We start from the raw sequence: 15463 nt of genomic DNA on the forward strand, positions 1-15463 counted from the left end.
AGATTAGATTAGATTAGATTCAACTTTATTGTCATTACACATGTACAAGTACTTTCTGCTAATACGTGGATTCCTGTTAGGTAGCTTTGAGCTTTGACTGTTTTACGCAGTCTGTTTAATGTTAACCCTCCAAGACTGTCTTCTCACCAGCCACCATTATGGAACCTTAACCAGAAGCCAAGATATTAATGCAGTGTTCTTTAGGTCCAATTTCAGCGTAAACACATCTGTAGATTTCTTTGCTGTCACTAGTTTGCGCGCCACAGTCTCGAAATAGCTGCTGCGAATTTGCTTTGGAATCCGGACCGCTGAGATCAGTTGCTCCGCCCCGTCCAACCACAACATTGGCGTGTTTGACCAAGCTTTGTCAGCAACTAAGTGACATGTTACATATTCCATGTCTGTAAATTCATGAAAGGATTGAATAGGGCCAGTTATAGCTACGGCAAATGTCAAAGTAAAGTGGACTCTATGTGATTTCTAAATGAAATCATCCGTTTTTGGGAAGAATGCAACTAATATGATTTTGTGGCCAAACAGATCGTTCTGAAGGAGCTTTTGTACTAGTCTGTCTTTCGAGACATAAGACAGAAGTAGCATTGGCACAAACGGCTGTCAACAAAATGCCGGCAGAATTTGGAAAATATTTCTTCTGGTCTGTTTGAACCAGTACAGCCCGAGGGTACGGATGGCTTCTTTTATACTCGGCTGCCAACCGAAACCGCTCAGCTGACTTCTGACCCCTACTGCATCTTACATTGCTTATCACAGCACATTAAGCAGATATTCTGACTTACTTGCTGTCTGTCTTGTGATTCCTCAGTCTGGAATCGCAAAGTTTTACGGATCCTGAACATCCTGACCCTTAGTCATTTTTCACTTCCTTTTTTTTGAGTTCTCTCCTCATGTTGTTTTAATCTGTTTGTACAAAACTGAAAAATAAAATAAATAAATAAAATAAAATAAATAAAAATTAAAAAATGAATTCACAGATTAAGGATTGTAGGGGGGGGGGGGGCACGGTGGCTTAGTGGTTAGCACGTTCGCCTCACACCTCCAGGGTTGGGGGTTCGATTCCCGCCTCCGCCTTGTGTGTGTGGAGTTTGCATGTTCTCCCCGTGTGTCGGGGGTTTCCTCCGGGTACTCCGGTTTCCTCCCCCGGTCCAAAGACATGCATGGTAGGTTGATTGGCATCTCTGGAAAAATTGTCCATAGTGTGTGATTGCGTGAGCGAATGAAAGTGTGTGTGTGTGCCCTGCGATGGGTTGGCACTCCATCCAGGGTGTATCCTGCCTTGATGCCCGATGACGCCTGAGATAGGCACAGGCTCCCTGTGACCCGAGGTAGTTCGGATAAGCGGTAGAAAATAAGTGAGAGAGTGAGGATTGTATCACATGCCCTTGTACTTATGCATGCTTTGTAGGTGGAGCATCAACAAGGCAGAATTACTTCCATTTGGAAATCTGTCTGGCTCGGGAAAGCCTTTTGTAACTCTTTCCATTCCTTCACTGACTTTTTCCCATTCGCTCGTCTGAAATCTATTTGGATCAGAATTCTTAAACAGAATTACCAACCAAATTAGCATGTTTGTATATGCAGCAAATTAGATTAACCCCAAATCAGCTCGATCTGATTTCCGAACATGTTTTCTTCCTGATTTTTTTTTAATTATATTATTTATTTATTTTAGTCCAATCCTATTTTTTTTTTTACGTTTAGAAATACTGAACATTTCAAATAGCATTCATTTGAGCCGACAGCACCGGGCAAGAGGAACAGGAACCATGTAAACAGCTTGCTATTGCTGTCATTTGTGACTGGAGGAATGTTTTGCAGCAAAGTACAAAGTGCTTGTGTTGATAATACACAGGCCAGGGAGATTATATACGAGGGATTTACTGATCAGGTTTTGTGAAGTGGTACAATATTGAGTTCAGTGGAGCCAAAAAAAAACGGCATAGCCAAACATGCGGATTAAGTGAGAATGTCCTGAGCGCCACTGCTTGTCCTGCTGCGTAATAATACTGTAATTACAGCATGTAGAAAGACATTTCTCAGGCTTCAGCTTTCAGATCAGTTGCATCTCCTTTAAATCTGTAAACAGCTTTATGTTTGCTACGTGCATGAACTCCAGGATCCGCACTGGACCTGCTTCGGCGAGAGAAGTTCGAAACCCGAGACAAAGAGTACTTTGGCACGTTTGTTTCTTGGCTTTGTTTTAATTTGAATCATAAGAAAGTAAACTGAGTTTTATTATTTTGCTGGCAGTCTCTTTGGGTCTGTGATCTGAGCGTTGCTATATGTCTTATGTCTTTGTCCAAATCTAGATTAAGTGCTTTATGTTTTTTTCCCTCTTCGCTACAGTGTGAATTTGGCATGGTGTTCCAGCGTTGACGTCAGGATCTCAGCTGAATCAGCCTTCCATAGAACAGTCTGGTTTGTGTGTGGCGGTTGCGGTAGTGTGTCTAATTGTCTAATCGTGCCTTTGGGCGAAAGTCTGCAAAATGTATTATGTACTTAACACGGTAAAGGCCAGCAGGTGGATGTACTCCATGAACCTTTAAGAAAGGATTTATGATGGCTATTTCGGTTGTTTGCTTTGTGCCAACTATAGCCCATACAAAAATATTTCCCACCCAACTTCCTCTGTCATCTTTTAACGTCTTAGGAAGTTCCAGTAAAGAAATGCGTACAGTATGCACCTTCAATGGGTTACAGTAGCACAGGTTGCTAAAGCACTAGATTTTATTCTGGTATGTTTCCAACTGGAAACGATCTGGGACTGTGGTACCTGTTGAGTTTATTTTTAAAATTCTAATGTGGAAAAGGTTTTAGAAAATGTCTTTCTTTCTTTCTTTCTTTCTTTCTTTTAAATATTTAATAATACAATTTAAAAATGTCACTTTCAGCATGAACAACTGTCTGGTATAGAATATACTGAAAACTTATATATAGGTAATAAAAATGTAAATTTTGGGTGATTCGTATATTCTTCAATTTCAGCACCTGGAAAATCCTGTCTTCCCCATTTACAGTCATTACTTGATATTTTTTAATAAGCACGTAGCAACGCGTGGTTATCGAGCCGTAACTACAAGCGCTAGTAATTGTATTCACACTTCATTGTAATGACAAGCTTTTTATTTCTCTTTTGTATGGTGTTTATGGTGAAATGTGAATAAATGAGATGTACACAGACTTTCCACCACAAGGGTTTTAAAATGAAACTGAAATGAACAAAGAAAACGTTAAAATTGGAAATTTGTTGGAATGCCCCTATGTGTTAAAACGTCTCCTTCGGTAAACACTTAAAGCCAGCCAATTCTGCACTCTCATCCGTGTCTACGTGACCGACAACGGCAAGCTTCCCTGCATGTTGATGTGGGTACTGGACTCATACCTAGATCTCTGTCTAAGAAAATAAACCTGCGGTTGAAGATCAGACTCTGTGCTTTCACTGGAAGGTGCAGAGCTCTATCTAGCAAAACACATACTCACTCAACCAGAGCATAAAGCCTATTCACCCACACATCCAGCCTGAGTTCTGTAAGCATTTTCCTTCATCATGTTACTAAACATTCTGCAATGCAGGCTAGGAAAGCTGTGACCTGCGTGCTCTTTCAAATTGAATCATTTCCTTTGCTTTGCTTATGCTTTAACGTTTGCTCACTCTCAGTCGCTTGGCACGAGTGAGGCGTCAGTCCCACAACCAGCCAATTGAGCACTTACCAGTGGCGCATAGAGTCGCTTTCAAAGCTACCCAAAATCTCCATCCATTCCACGCCAAGGCACACCTCGTTCAGCCTCCAGACCTCCCCTGCCTCCTCTTATTACCCCGAATAACTGCTCTTGCAGACACTTGCCTAATTTCCAAAAGACGTCCTTCTATATTCTTGCTTTTAATGGGTGCTAATGATTTTATAATGTGTCCTTTCTCTTCCAATCCCACTACTGTGATGAGAGTCCAAACCTGAAGTCAGCATGTGTGTTTATCGTCCAAACTGAAGTCTCTCTGGACTTCCTTCCACGCACAGCTGCATACTGTTGATTGGATCAATCACTACATTTTTTTTTATTTATTTTTCTTTTTTTTTACAACTCACAAGTCGTAAGCACTCTAGCAGGTTGACTGGTGAGGTTTTTTTTTTTTGAATGCAAATGTGCGTTCGGTCTAATGGCTAAAGAGGCCCTTGTACAAACAAAACAAGTCTTAAAATATTTATTCAACAGTCTCAAATTTGTTTGCTAATTCCTATGGAAAGTTACAAAACTTAATATCGGGACATGGATGATTCGTTTAGGATTAAAAAAAAAATAGGTTTATCACGTTTACGACAACGCTATTGAAAGCTCAAAGCCGAATGGTTGATCCGCTTTTCTATAAAGGTAGCTTAGAATTTCTATTGTAACTCTTTAATCTCGGCTGTCGGTGTCGATACGCTAAAGGTTTCTTCGCAGGATTGTGGAAGGAATCTCTAGTCACAGAGCTGATCAAAATTCAGAAGTGAAGCTGTAAGGTTTATTTATTTTCGTAAATTTGTCAAGGTTTCCGAGACAAGAGAGAGTAAAGATAAAGAGAGCGTCCAGGATTCTAAGTAGCAGGAAAAATTGCACCGTTTTGTCTCATTAACTTAAGAGAAGCCGATAAGGTACGACTGATAATGCCGTTATAATGCGGTAACGGAAACATGGATGTTTCACTGTGTAGCTACAAATGGATAAAAATTAAATAAACGGATAAAAACAATGTACACAACATTTAGATACTGTAATAAACCATATCAGGGAAGAAACTGAGGCTCATGTAAGGCTGCATCACATCACACCACCCCGTTCACACCACCCTGACTTTCCTACAACCGAAAGCTCTATAAGTGCTTTATCTTGCAATTTTATCATCATCAGAACTCAATAATATTAGATAAGGCGTCAAACTGATCGCTTGAGGAATCCGTTTGACATGCACACCTGCAGGACGTGTTTCGTTCTGCATCATCTGATTTGTATAAAGAACCAGAATTAGAACCTAGGCACTTGAACATGTGTTAGATGAAGTAATGTGTTAGTATGTTTGGAAACACGGCAGCTCGAAACAAACAGTTTAACACGCACCACCTGCAGCTCGACGACTCGCTGACTGACTCACTGACTCACCGACTGACTGTCCATCACCTCTCTTTAACCATCTGTAAGAAGCGCCAGCACCAGCGGTTTTACATAAATCTCGTGTCTAACGTCACCTATTGGATGAACGATTCAAACTACTTCCAAATATCTATATAAATATCTATTCTAAATGTTTGCTTAAGAAAGATCTGGTAACCTCCTAGACGTCTGATTTTTTTAAAGAATTCCTCCATATTGTGTTAATATCCCGAAGTAAAGCATGACCTCATTGCTTATATCTCCTCTCTTTAAACTTGCCGGTGCAGTAATCAGCAGCTGGCATGTGTTTGTTAATGCACAGCATATGCTTTAGTGCACACAGGACAGATAGTGTTACAGAACATGACTAATTCTTTTCTCTTTCAAGACTTTACTCCATTTCACATCAGAGCAGAAATAAAAATATTGTATGAAGTCTGTGACAGGAAGTGTGTTGGATTCAACACCAAACGCTGCCATTGTGGAGTGCGTGAAATAAAAGTGAGCAGGTTGTTCTAGTGAAAAAAGAAAGACATGAATGTCACTTAAAGTTCTGCTTTACTTCTCTAGCGTTACTGATTAACCTAAATGACTTGTGTGTTCGCTTTTTTTTTTTTTTTTTTAATATCACAATGGAATCTGTCTTATGTCTCCAAAATATTGGGTGTCGACAGATCGACCCCAGTAGTTAAGTCTCTGTGGGTTCTTTGGAAATGGCCCAGCACCTAAACAGCGAATCAAAACAAACCTGAAATGATAAAGTGATAAAGATTTATTGAGCTGTACTGTGTTCCAAATGGGCGAATGACTACAGAGACTGATATTTAAATGAGTTGCTACTTTTCTGATCACTTTATTTGACAGAACTCTTTAGAAACGGTTGCACTTTATGTCTCGGCGCTGGACAGGTCCAAAAAGTTGCTGTGATCCTGAGCTATTTCCCATGATGTATGTGTATGTTTTTTTTTCTAATCATGTGCAGGAGGAATGACCTGATGAGTCGAAACAAAACATCAGAAGATATGAAGAAGAACAGAAAATACGTTTACAAGACTGGATCCCAACACTTGATGATAAACCTACAGTTCTGTACTAAGCCTAAGTTTAGTTAATGATTATTTAATATCTAATCTAATAGCTAACAATTATTTAATAATATTTAAAACACACATGCTAAATATAGAATACGTAAATAAATAAATAAATAAATAAATAATATTTTTTATATTTACTATTATAATTATAATATATAATTACATTCAAGTATTTGAATACATATTTATTATATATTATAATGCATATTTATTACAATATTTTAATATATAATTACATTCAAATATTTTAATAAATATTCATTATAATATATAAATGCATTCTATTTTCAGTTAAAAAAAATGATGAATGAAATCTAATTTATGTAAAGATTATATATAATATACTGTATTGTGTATAAATATCTAAAAAATAACACACGCATTAATAATAATAATAATAATAATAATATTAATAATAATAATAATAATAATAAATCCATGTTGGGTAAACAGTACAGAATGTTTCTGAATCAGTTTTGTTTATCATTGTGTGCATTACTTCTTTCACTGCTAAACCAGCAAATGAAGATCCGTTACCGTTTAGTTTGCCGAGCTCGTGCTCTCTTTAGGTGGTAAACAGCATCTCCTGAGAAGCGGAAGTGTTGTGGCCCGGTGATAACGTTTATCAGCTGTTGGGAGTGCTTCCAAACTCCTGCCACTAAATACACTCACGCTACTACACTCAAATATTATCTCAGTGTAGAGCAGCATGTCAAGCAGTCAGTAAGATGCCGTCCAGGCCCAAACTCCTTTTCCAGTCATTTTACCACTGAATAGTTTTTGTTGTTGAGGCAACATTCAAATAATCCCTCTTCATTATGCGCGTGCAAAACGGCCTATTGAAAAATGACCCTTTCATTTATTGTTAATCAACACACTGAGGTCTTGACCAACACAAATGCTATTATTATTATTATTATTGTTGTTGTTGTCCAAACCTCATCCAAAATACTTTATTTATTGAGCATCATCTTAAGCGATTCTGCTTCGTGAAACGCTTTGAACGTGCTATGGCACCGACTGATTAGGAACAGCACCGATCTCCTAACAGCATACACACGGCTCGGTGTGTTAACACGACGGATGGCGACTGAACGGATCAGCGTTCAGCAAACAGGCTTTTAAAACGCCTGATACGTGAGGATATGTGAGAGCCTCTCGCAGTTCACAGCACTGATTTGATTTCGCTCGGCACACCGACACCTTGTACGTGCGTGAGGGAACTGTAGCACTGACCAATAATGTGACTTTTGTTCCTTTTGCTGAAAAACAAACCCAAACAAAACAAAACAAATCTAGCAGCACAAAAAAATTGTATTCAGTCTAGATAAAATCTTGCTTGACAACAATCTGTTGCTTATATGTGAAATGTGAAAATTGGAACGAGAACAGAGTCTAATTTAGTCGGAGATGGCTGTTTATTAAACCCAAGCGAGCATCTGCGTTTTTCTGGATACGTATAGATGATAAAAACAGATGTTCTTCCAGACGCAAATTACAGGTAACATGATATCTGAAGCACGGTGATTAGATAATCAGTAAAAATTTGGGACAAATTATTCTGTCATTTCTGCAAATGGAAAAAAAATGGGTTGACTCGGATTGGTTTCAAGCTTATTTGTCTTTCAGGTTGAGTGACATCACCAGTCAAGATCAAATAGTCCTTATAGTTTTGATCATGACCATCTTAAAAGTATGCAGAATCCTCAATAGGAATAAAACAATGGTGTGATAGGAAAAGAATACACTTCCAATCCTGAAGATGATTATTTACTAAGCATTAAGATTTTTAATGAATTAATGATCATGCGGCATATTATTTATTATTTATTCGTTTATTAATGTTGTGAAGCATCCACAAAACAAGTTAGCTCTATATAGTCTCTCTCTCTCTTTCTTTCTTTCTTTCTTTCTCCCCCCCCCCCCCTCTCTCACTTTGCCTTGTCATCTTATTAAGAACCTGGAAAGCACAAAGTCCTCTGTCATGAGATTGCTGACACTAGAGACTCCTTCCACAAGTGTGTAAATAATTAACCCTCATCCTTACAGAAAGCTTCAGCCACATTAATCATCATTCGTTACTGGAATGTTCTTTAAACTATAACTAGGCTTTAGGCTGCGATTAGGTTGGCAAGTTCATGTCCAAGCTGCTTATTAAAATAAAGAAATAAATTCATTCATTAATCAACATCATCTGATCAGAATAAAGAATTCAGCAGATGTGGAATGGGTTTACTTATAAAACAGACTGATGTTCTGGGATCAACTTCTGAGTTCTGGATAATTGAATAATTATTGTAAAAAAATGAAGCCTTTCTATTCTTCATGTTGGAAGAGTTTAACTTAAAAGTAAATTTGTTCTACATTCAGCTGCTGATTTGGTAACCAAACGAGATGTTTATTTTCTTTCTGTCGATTAAATCAAACCTCCTCCCTTCAGACTGTGTGTGTGTGTGTGTGTGTGTGTGTGTGTGTGTGTGTGTGTGTTTGTGTGTGTTTGTGTGTGTGTGCGCGCGTGTGTGGACATTTTTTCCGCTTCATTTCAGCTAGACAGTGGTCTCTAGGGTTTGCCCGCCTACCCCTCTTTAACATCGGAGTTAAAGCCTCTCCTCTGCCGTTTCTAGGAAGAGTCTTTACTGCTGGTTCCTGTAGCCGTGTGTCATTTTCACTTGAATTGTTCGTGCAAACTTCCACATCTCCATTCTATAACTTTCCTACAGTACATGTTGTCTATACCAGAAAGCACAGCGTTTTGAAGTGCTTTTAAAAGGAACGCTGAATGAAGGCCTGTATCATGCCTTTTTTTTTTTTACAAAGCTAATGAATGAATCATGAATCATTTGCCTGTATAATTGTTTAATGATTTAGATTTAAAATCTATTAATAACCCGATTTCAAGCAGAAAAAAACGCTGCACTGAGCATCAAAACAATAAGTGTCAATGTAGGACACGCTGAAGAGTTTACGTAATGAGCTTTAAGAAAGTGTACAGAACTTTCCATCACAGTCAGATCTATCTGTAAATATGACAGAGTGCAAAAGTTTTTACACCCCTTTGGACAAAATAAAAGGTATATTTCTCTCTCTCTCTGTCTCTGTCTCTGTCTCTCTCTCTCTCTCTCTCTCTCTATCTATCTATCTATCTGTCTTTCTCTCTCCTGTCTTGCTTTCTTTCTCTCTTTCTATAATATCACCCTATCTCTCTCTCTCTTTATAACAGTCAAAAAAGATTACAATGACCATTTTAAGTGTGCCATAAAAATATTCTTGAGCAAACTTCTTTACCCACCTTTATAACTGTCCATAGTTATCCTCTGTTGCCATCGTTTAAAGCAATAAATAATAATCAGTTAATTTAACTATTAAAAATAATTCCAAATTTTAGCTTTTTGTGGAATTCATTTTTGTATTCAGTTTTATTTTGTAGATGATTTATTTCTAATTATTTCAAATATTTATTTATTTATTTCAATTTATTTAAAGCTTGGCTGCAGCTACGTCTTCCCAGACTCCTACTTTTCCAATTCGAATCTCTTTCATTTCTATTCTTCCTCCTGATCAGAGGATAAAGTGTCTGATACACGTCTCAGATGAAATGTCAGTCGTACCTAAACATTATTAAAACCGATAAATTCGAAATAAGTTCAAGAAATATTTCAATGAACGGCAGGAGGACAGGTGGTGATATTTACACTGAGCCAAGTGTTCCTCCTTGCTTGCGTAATATTCTTTGATAAACGGCTGCTACGCGGTGAGTCATAGGAACTATTCTGCACTGGTGGTTCACTGTGTAGTGGCTTTTATAGAGAGAGAGAGAGAGAGAGAGAGAGAGAGAGAGAGAGAAAGAGAGAGACACAGAGAGAAAGAGAGAGAGAGAGAGAGAAAATGCAGAGGGAAGCAAGTGGCTTCTTAAAAACCATGTGTGTCAAACAACACTCCACCACTTATACGACCGCAAACACTGGCACTTATAAAACCCGTACTTATTTTTCTTACACAAACTTTCTCAAGACCTTTTTAGATTTTTTTTTTTGACAGGAAGCCATAACATGACAAATTGCATAAAGAATTCAAACAATTTTTCTTCCAGCTTGAGACTACTTTTGTCTGATTTCATGAAGCTAAACCTCTAACCATGTTTACATGAGATTCAGGTGATATCAGGTACAGTATATAATATATATTGGGACATTTTTATCGGACATGCAGAGTAAAACTTTGACTAGAACCAAGCACAATAAAAAAGATCACTTCCTAAATTCATATATTGCACTAAATATGTTGAAAACATGCATAAATGTATATTTTGTTACGTTGGCAAGCCAAATTAAGACAGTTACAAGTTATTATATTGACTATGAGTGTTTTTTTTTTATTAACAAACCAACTCAAAAAAGTTTGACTTACAATTCATTCTCCATTTCTGAGAAATCACTGAAGTGTGTGCTGCCATTCGAGCGTACAGGTCCCGGTGACGTTTTTTCACTCCTGTAGCTACTCTGACTGCTTCCTAGACTTTCGTCCCCATCTTCCTGTGGCACAGAATCTGGCCTTGTCCCTCGTGAGCTAACAGACTTTTGGAAAGCTCCGTTCATGCCTGCTTCTGTCAAGCCCAGGAAACACGGGCATCGAGTCCTGAGCTCCTTATAAAGGTAGTTCATGCTGGGAATTTGCAGCCAGGGACATCCTAGAAGGCTCTTGAAGGCTGTACGGAATTCTTTACTTCTGCAGTAGATTATGGGGTTGAGGCCGGAATTAATGTAGCCGAGCCAGTTCAATAATCTGAAAACATCTGACGGTATCAGGTCACGATTATAGGTGTCGATGATGTTGGCTACGAAGAAGGGCAGCCAGCAGAGAGTAAAGCATCCCATGATGATACCCAGAGTCTTTAAGGCCTTGTGCTCTTTCACCACGCTTAATTTGGACGGTCTTCGTCGTGTGGATTTCCGTCTACCTGATGTAAGACTGCTACTGCTTGCGCTCGATGGGAGGTTGTTGTTGCCATTGGTGGTTGCATTTACGTTCTGGAAACGTTGCCGACTCTTCCCTATTAGCTGCACCTGCCTCGTAGCAATGACAAACACATTGGTGTAGACGAAGATCATGATGACTAGAGGGATGTAAAACGAAATGCCTGATGATACAATTGCGAAACCTGTGTTCGTGATGAAATCACAACAATTGTTACTGTTGTAGCAATCTTCAGCTTTCTTATCTTTAGCATGCCAAATGTTGGTGATGATGACGGGGAATGAGGTGAGAGCAGACACAACCCACACCAAGCATACAATCAGTCGAACGCGCCACTTGCTAAGCAGGACCTTGTGGCGTAGGGGTCTGGTGATCGCGATGTATCGGTCGACTGCGATTGCACACAGTGTCTCAATGCTGGCAGTAACGCACAGGATGTCCACGGACGTCCATAAATTGCACAATGTTTTACCGAGTTTCCAGTTACCTGTTATGACTATAGTGGCTCCCAGTGGTACCACCATAACCCCCATGATGAGATCGGCGCATGCCAATGACATGATGAAGATGTTGGTTACAGTCTGGAGCAGGGCTGTCCGTGTGATTGCAATGATGACCAGCAGGTTGCCCAAGATGATGATGATGACAATGATCACAACAGGTATCAGAAATCTGTAATCTGTCTTGTCTATAATCTCGCTCAGATTTGGATCAGTCGTGTTGTGCATCTTTGTAGTTGAAAGGAACCTACAAGACTAAAAGCGAACTCTTCTTTTTGACGTTTAAAAAGTGAACAAGTCCAAGCAACGAGTAAAATGGCATTCCTGGTACACGTACACGGCCCCGAACATGTGAGTTCAAACACGGGTGGTTTCTTTGTCAGGAGTTCGCATGAGATCCTTTAGACCAAGGCTTGATTTGACACAGACATATCCAAGCGATCATACATTATCATAGCGTCTTCAAGAACACAACAGATGATTCCTTTTAACTTCACCATCATTCATCCTGAAGAATACATCTTCCCCACAAATGTTCATGCAGTGGATGTCTTGAAGATCTCCTAGATGGCTTGAAGAAAACAAACTGTTGGAGAAACACTTGGTTGAAATTAGTCCAGGTGAAAAAGTACTGTGAAGAGTCATTAAAAAAAGTGCCTTCACTTTTTTATAGAACAAAAACGATCTTCGTGTATTCCAGATTTGCAATCAGCCTGTAGCCATAGTCCATTTAGTTGGGTTTTGTTTTTTAATTTGCTGTGCCTTGAGTGCAATAAAGTAAAGGTGATTCGACTGCCAAAGCTCAAAGAGCATTGCCACTTCTGCTGCAAATGTACGAGTGAACTGTAGCACTGCACCCTCACGCTCTCTTTCGCTCTGTTATTCCCTCCCACTCCTCTTTCCCCCACCTCTCTCTCTCTCTCTCTCTCTCTCTCTCTCTCTCTCTCGATTTCTCCCTCAGTGGATGTAACGTTCAGCATGCAGTATTTGGCTTGGGGAGGGGTATTTTTCGGGGTGATGAAGACAGCTGTGAACTGTGTCTGTGTTTGTTTCTTTCACAGCCTAATGCATACACAGCCTGTTAAACAAGGCTGGTTATTTATTTTATTCTTGTTGATCTACAGACTGTAGTTACCTCAACTTACTAAAAAAAAAAAAACAACATCTTTTCACAAAAGTGCCATTCCTTGTGTGTTGAAAAAATATACTTCTTTGACAGTTTCAGCAGTTTGAACAGTTTCTGCTTAAAGATCGTTTCAGTGTCTCATAACGTCACCTGATTTGTGAGTTGTTTGGTAACATGCAGATTGAACTGAAAAATATACCTTCAGACACCAGCGGTGACTGGACAGACCTGTTCACATGCAGGCTGCTCTGAGCTACTTGTTTTGCATCACACTAATTTCAACTGGATATCAATCACACAAACATGAGTCTGGGATCTTCTGATAACAACTGTTGCACAAGCGAACTGCTTTCTTTGTGTTTTTGCTTTATTTTTTGTATGTATTTTTACTTTCGTTCTTAAGCCTGTTTTCCTTGATTCATTTCGTATAACAGTAGCTTTATAATAATTATGGTTGTAAAACGGGGGGCACGGTATCTTAGTGGTTAGCACGTTCGCCTCACACCTCCAGGGTTGGTGGTTCGATTCCCGCCTCCGCCTTGTGTGTGGAGTTTGCATTTTCTCCCCGTGCCTCGGGGGTTTCCTCCGGGTACTCCGGTTTCCTCCCCCGGTCCAAAGACATGCATGGTAGGTTGATTGACATCTCTGGAAAATTGTCCGTAGTGTGTTATTTCGTGAGTGAATGAGAGTGTGTGTGTGTCCTGCGATGGGTTGGCACTCCGTCCAGGGTGTATCCTGCCTTGATGCCCAATGACGCCTGAGATGACGCCAATGACAGGCTCCCCATGACCTGAGGTAGTTCGGATAAGCGGTAGGAAATGAATGAATGAATGAATGAATGAATGGTTGTAAAACCTTAGTGTTTCTATGGTTTCTATTTCTCCGTTTTGGAAGAAGTCTCCAAACTGCAACTTCATGTCTTTATGATGGCATGTTTTGCATGTTCCCTGGAACTATGCTGAGTGCCCCTGGGGCAGGGAAGATTAGGGCCTCGTTCAAGGACCCAAGAGTGGCAGGGAGTGCTAGGGCTTGAACCCTGACTTCCCAATCAACAACCCACAGCCTTAATGTTTATACTGTTTATAAGTTTATACTGGGGTTGAAGCGATTTGGGATTTCCTCTGGGTACTCTGGTTTCCTCCAAAAGCCTGAAGACATGCATACTAGGTTGATGCCTGCTGACTCATCTTATGCCCTGAGTCTGCTGGGATAGACTCCAGGTTGCCACCTACCCTGTGGAAGGATATGGAAGGAATGGATGGAGGTTTGTTGTGTTTATACTGTAAATGAAACAGGAAATAACTGATACAGACTTTTTGCGACTATTTCACAGCATTAATTGTAACAATAATTGTATATTTGCCTGAAAAGCTATACCACATCCTATCACTCTGTCATCTTTCATTCCTCAAAGTATTCCTACTATTAGAAGTCAAGTACTGTACAAGCAGGTAAATGAAACACTTGTTTATTGCTGTTGGTTATTGTTGCTTCTTTTGAATGTGGTTTTTAACCCTTTATTCACTTTACATTTACAGTTGCGGCATTTGGCAGATGGCCTTATCCAGAGCGACTTTAGTCTTTATCAATGAATATATCAATGAATCAATGATTTTTTTTAAAGTAAAGACATAAAAAAACAGTTTTGTTGCTAGTTTAACTCTTTTAGCAATAAGAAGGTCTGGTATCTCTGATACCAGATTATGATGGCAGCCCTGAAGTCTTCAGAATGACATTCCTGTCTCACTGGTGTTGAAAAACAATGGCAACCACGCCAACACACCAACACGCCAACATACCCCCTTCTCCCCCCACCACCTCTCTCCACACCACCCTACCCCACCCCGCACTCACGGAACTAAAAATAATTGATGCTTATCAGATCTGCCACTCACGCCAACCCAGCTACAGCCAGGAAGACCAATCAGGGCAGATGGATGGCATAAAACTGGGCTCAGTGGGTAGTCTTGAAAAGAAAGCCTCGATAGTTCCTTCCTTTTTAACCCAATCACACACACTCACACAAACAAAAAGGGCTGTCACTTTTATTTACTACCAAAAGTGCATTCCAGTGTGAGTGGACATTATTGTCCTTTTCTTTTTATTTGACAGGTTTCACGTCAGCACTGAACAACAAATCCTTGTTTTGATGTTTATTACTATTTTTTAAACAAGCATATTGTTAGATGAGGGAGGGTAAATTAGTGTGTGTGTGTGTGTGTGTGTGTGTTTATTTTTACATGTAAACCTTCAGGGCAGGATTTCCTATCCAACACTAAGTAATTCTGAACTCTGATCTAATCTGCCCAACACTGATGAATGCTAGATTTGAGCAGAATGTGCAATACCATGCACTGAATCCTGGCCTACATTTCAACACTTAATCCTACCCAAAAATGCAATATAAATACCCAGAAATGTCATCATATCAGTGCCACACCAGCACCAAAATTGGGAAGATTCTGTCAAAGAAATATAGCCAATCTTCAGCAAGAAGTCTGTTTAAACAAAGTATGTGGAACACTTCAGTAAAAACTGGACTGGGTTTCTGTACAGCTCCAGGGTCTGGATCATAAGCTCGGGTTACTCTCTGTCAGAAATGGCCCATTTGCGACATTTGCAAC

At 39.5% G+C, this 15463-nt stretch overlaps 1 protein-coding gene across 4 annotated transcripts in view; it reads right to left on the minus strand.

Annotated features, from left to right (window-relative positions):
* Window positions 1-12584, minus strand: part of adrb3a (adrenoceptor beta 3a) — a 30813-nt gene extending 18229 nt beyond the window's left edge. For all 4 annotated transcript variants that reach the window (XR_009649158.1, XR_009649157.1, XM_060880678.1 and 1 more), the window contains exon 1: window positions 10647-12584. Coding sequence is in view for 2 of the 4 variants with exons in the window: in XM_060880678.1 (XP_060736661.1) it covers window positions 10647-11941 (1295 nt within the window). In the remaining 2 variants the exon portion in view is untranslated. The remainder of the gene's footprint in view (window positions 1-10646) is intronic.
* Window positions 12585-15463: the final 2879 nt, after the last annotated feature.

The sequence above is a fragment of the Tachysurus vachellii genome, chromosome 11 (genome assembly GCF_030014155.1).
Source record: "Tachysurus vachellii isolate PV-2020 chromosome 11, HZAU_Pvac_v1, whole genome shotgun sequence".
Lineage (NCBI taxonomy): Eukaryota > Metazoa > Chordata > Actinopteri > Siluriformes > Bagridae > Tachysurus > Tachysurus vachellii.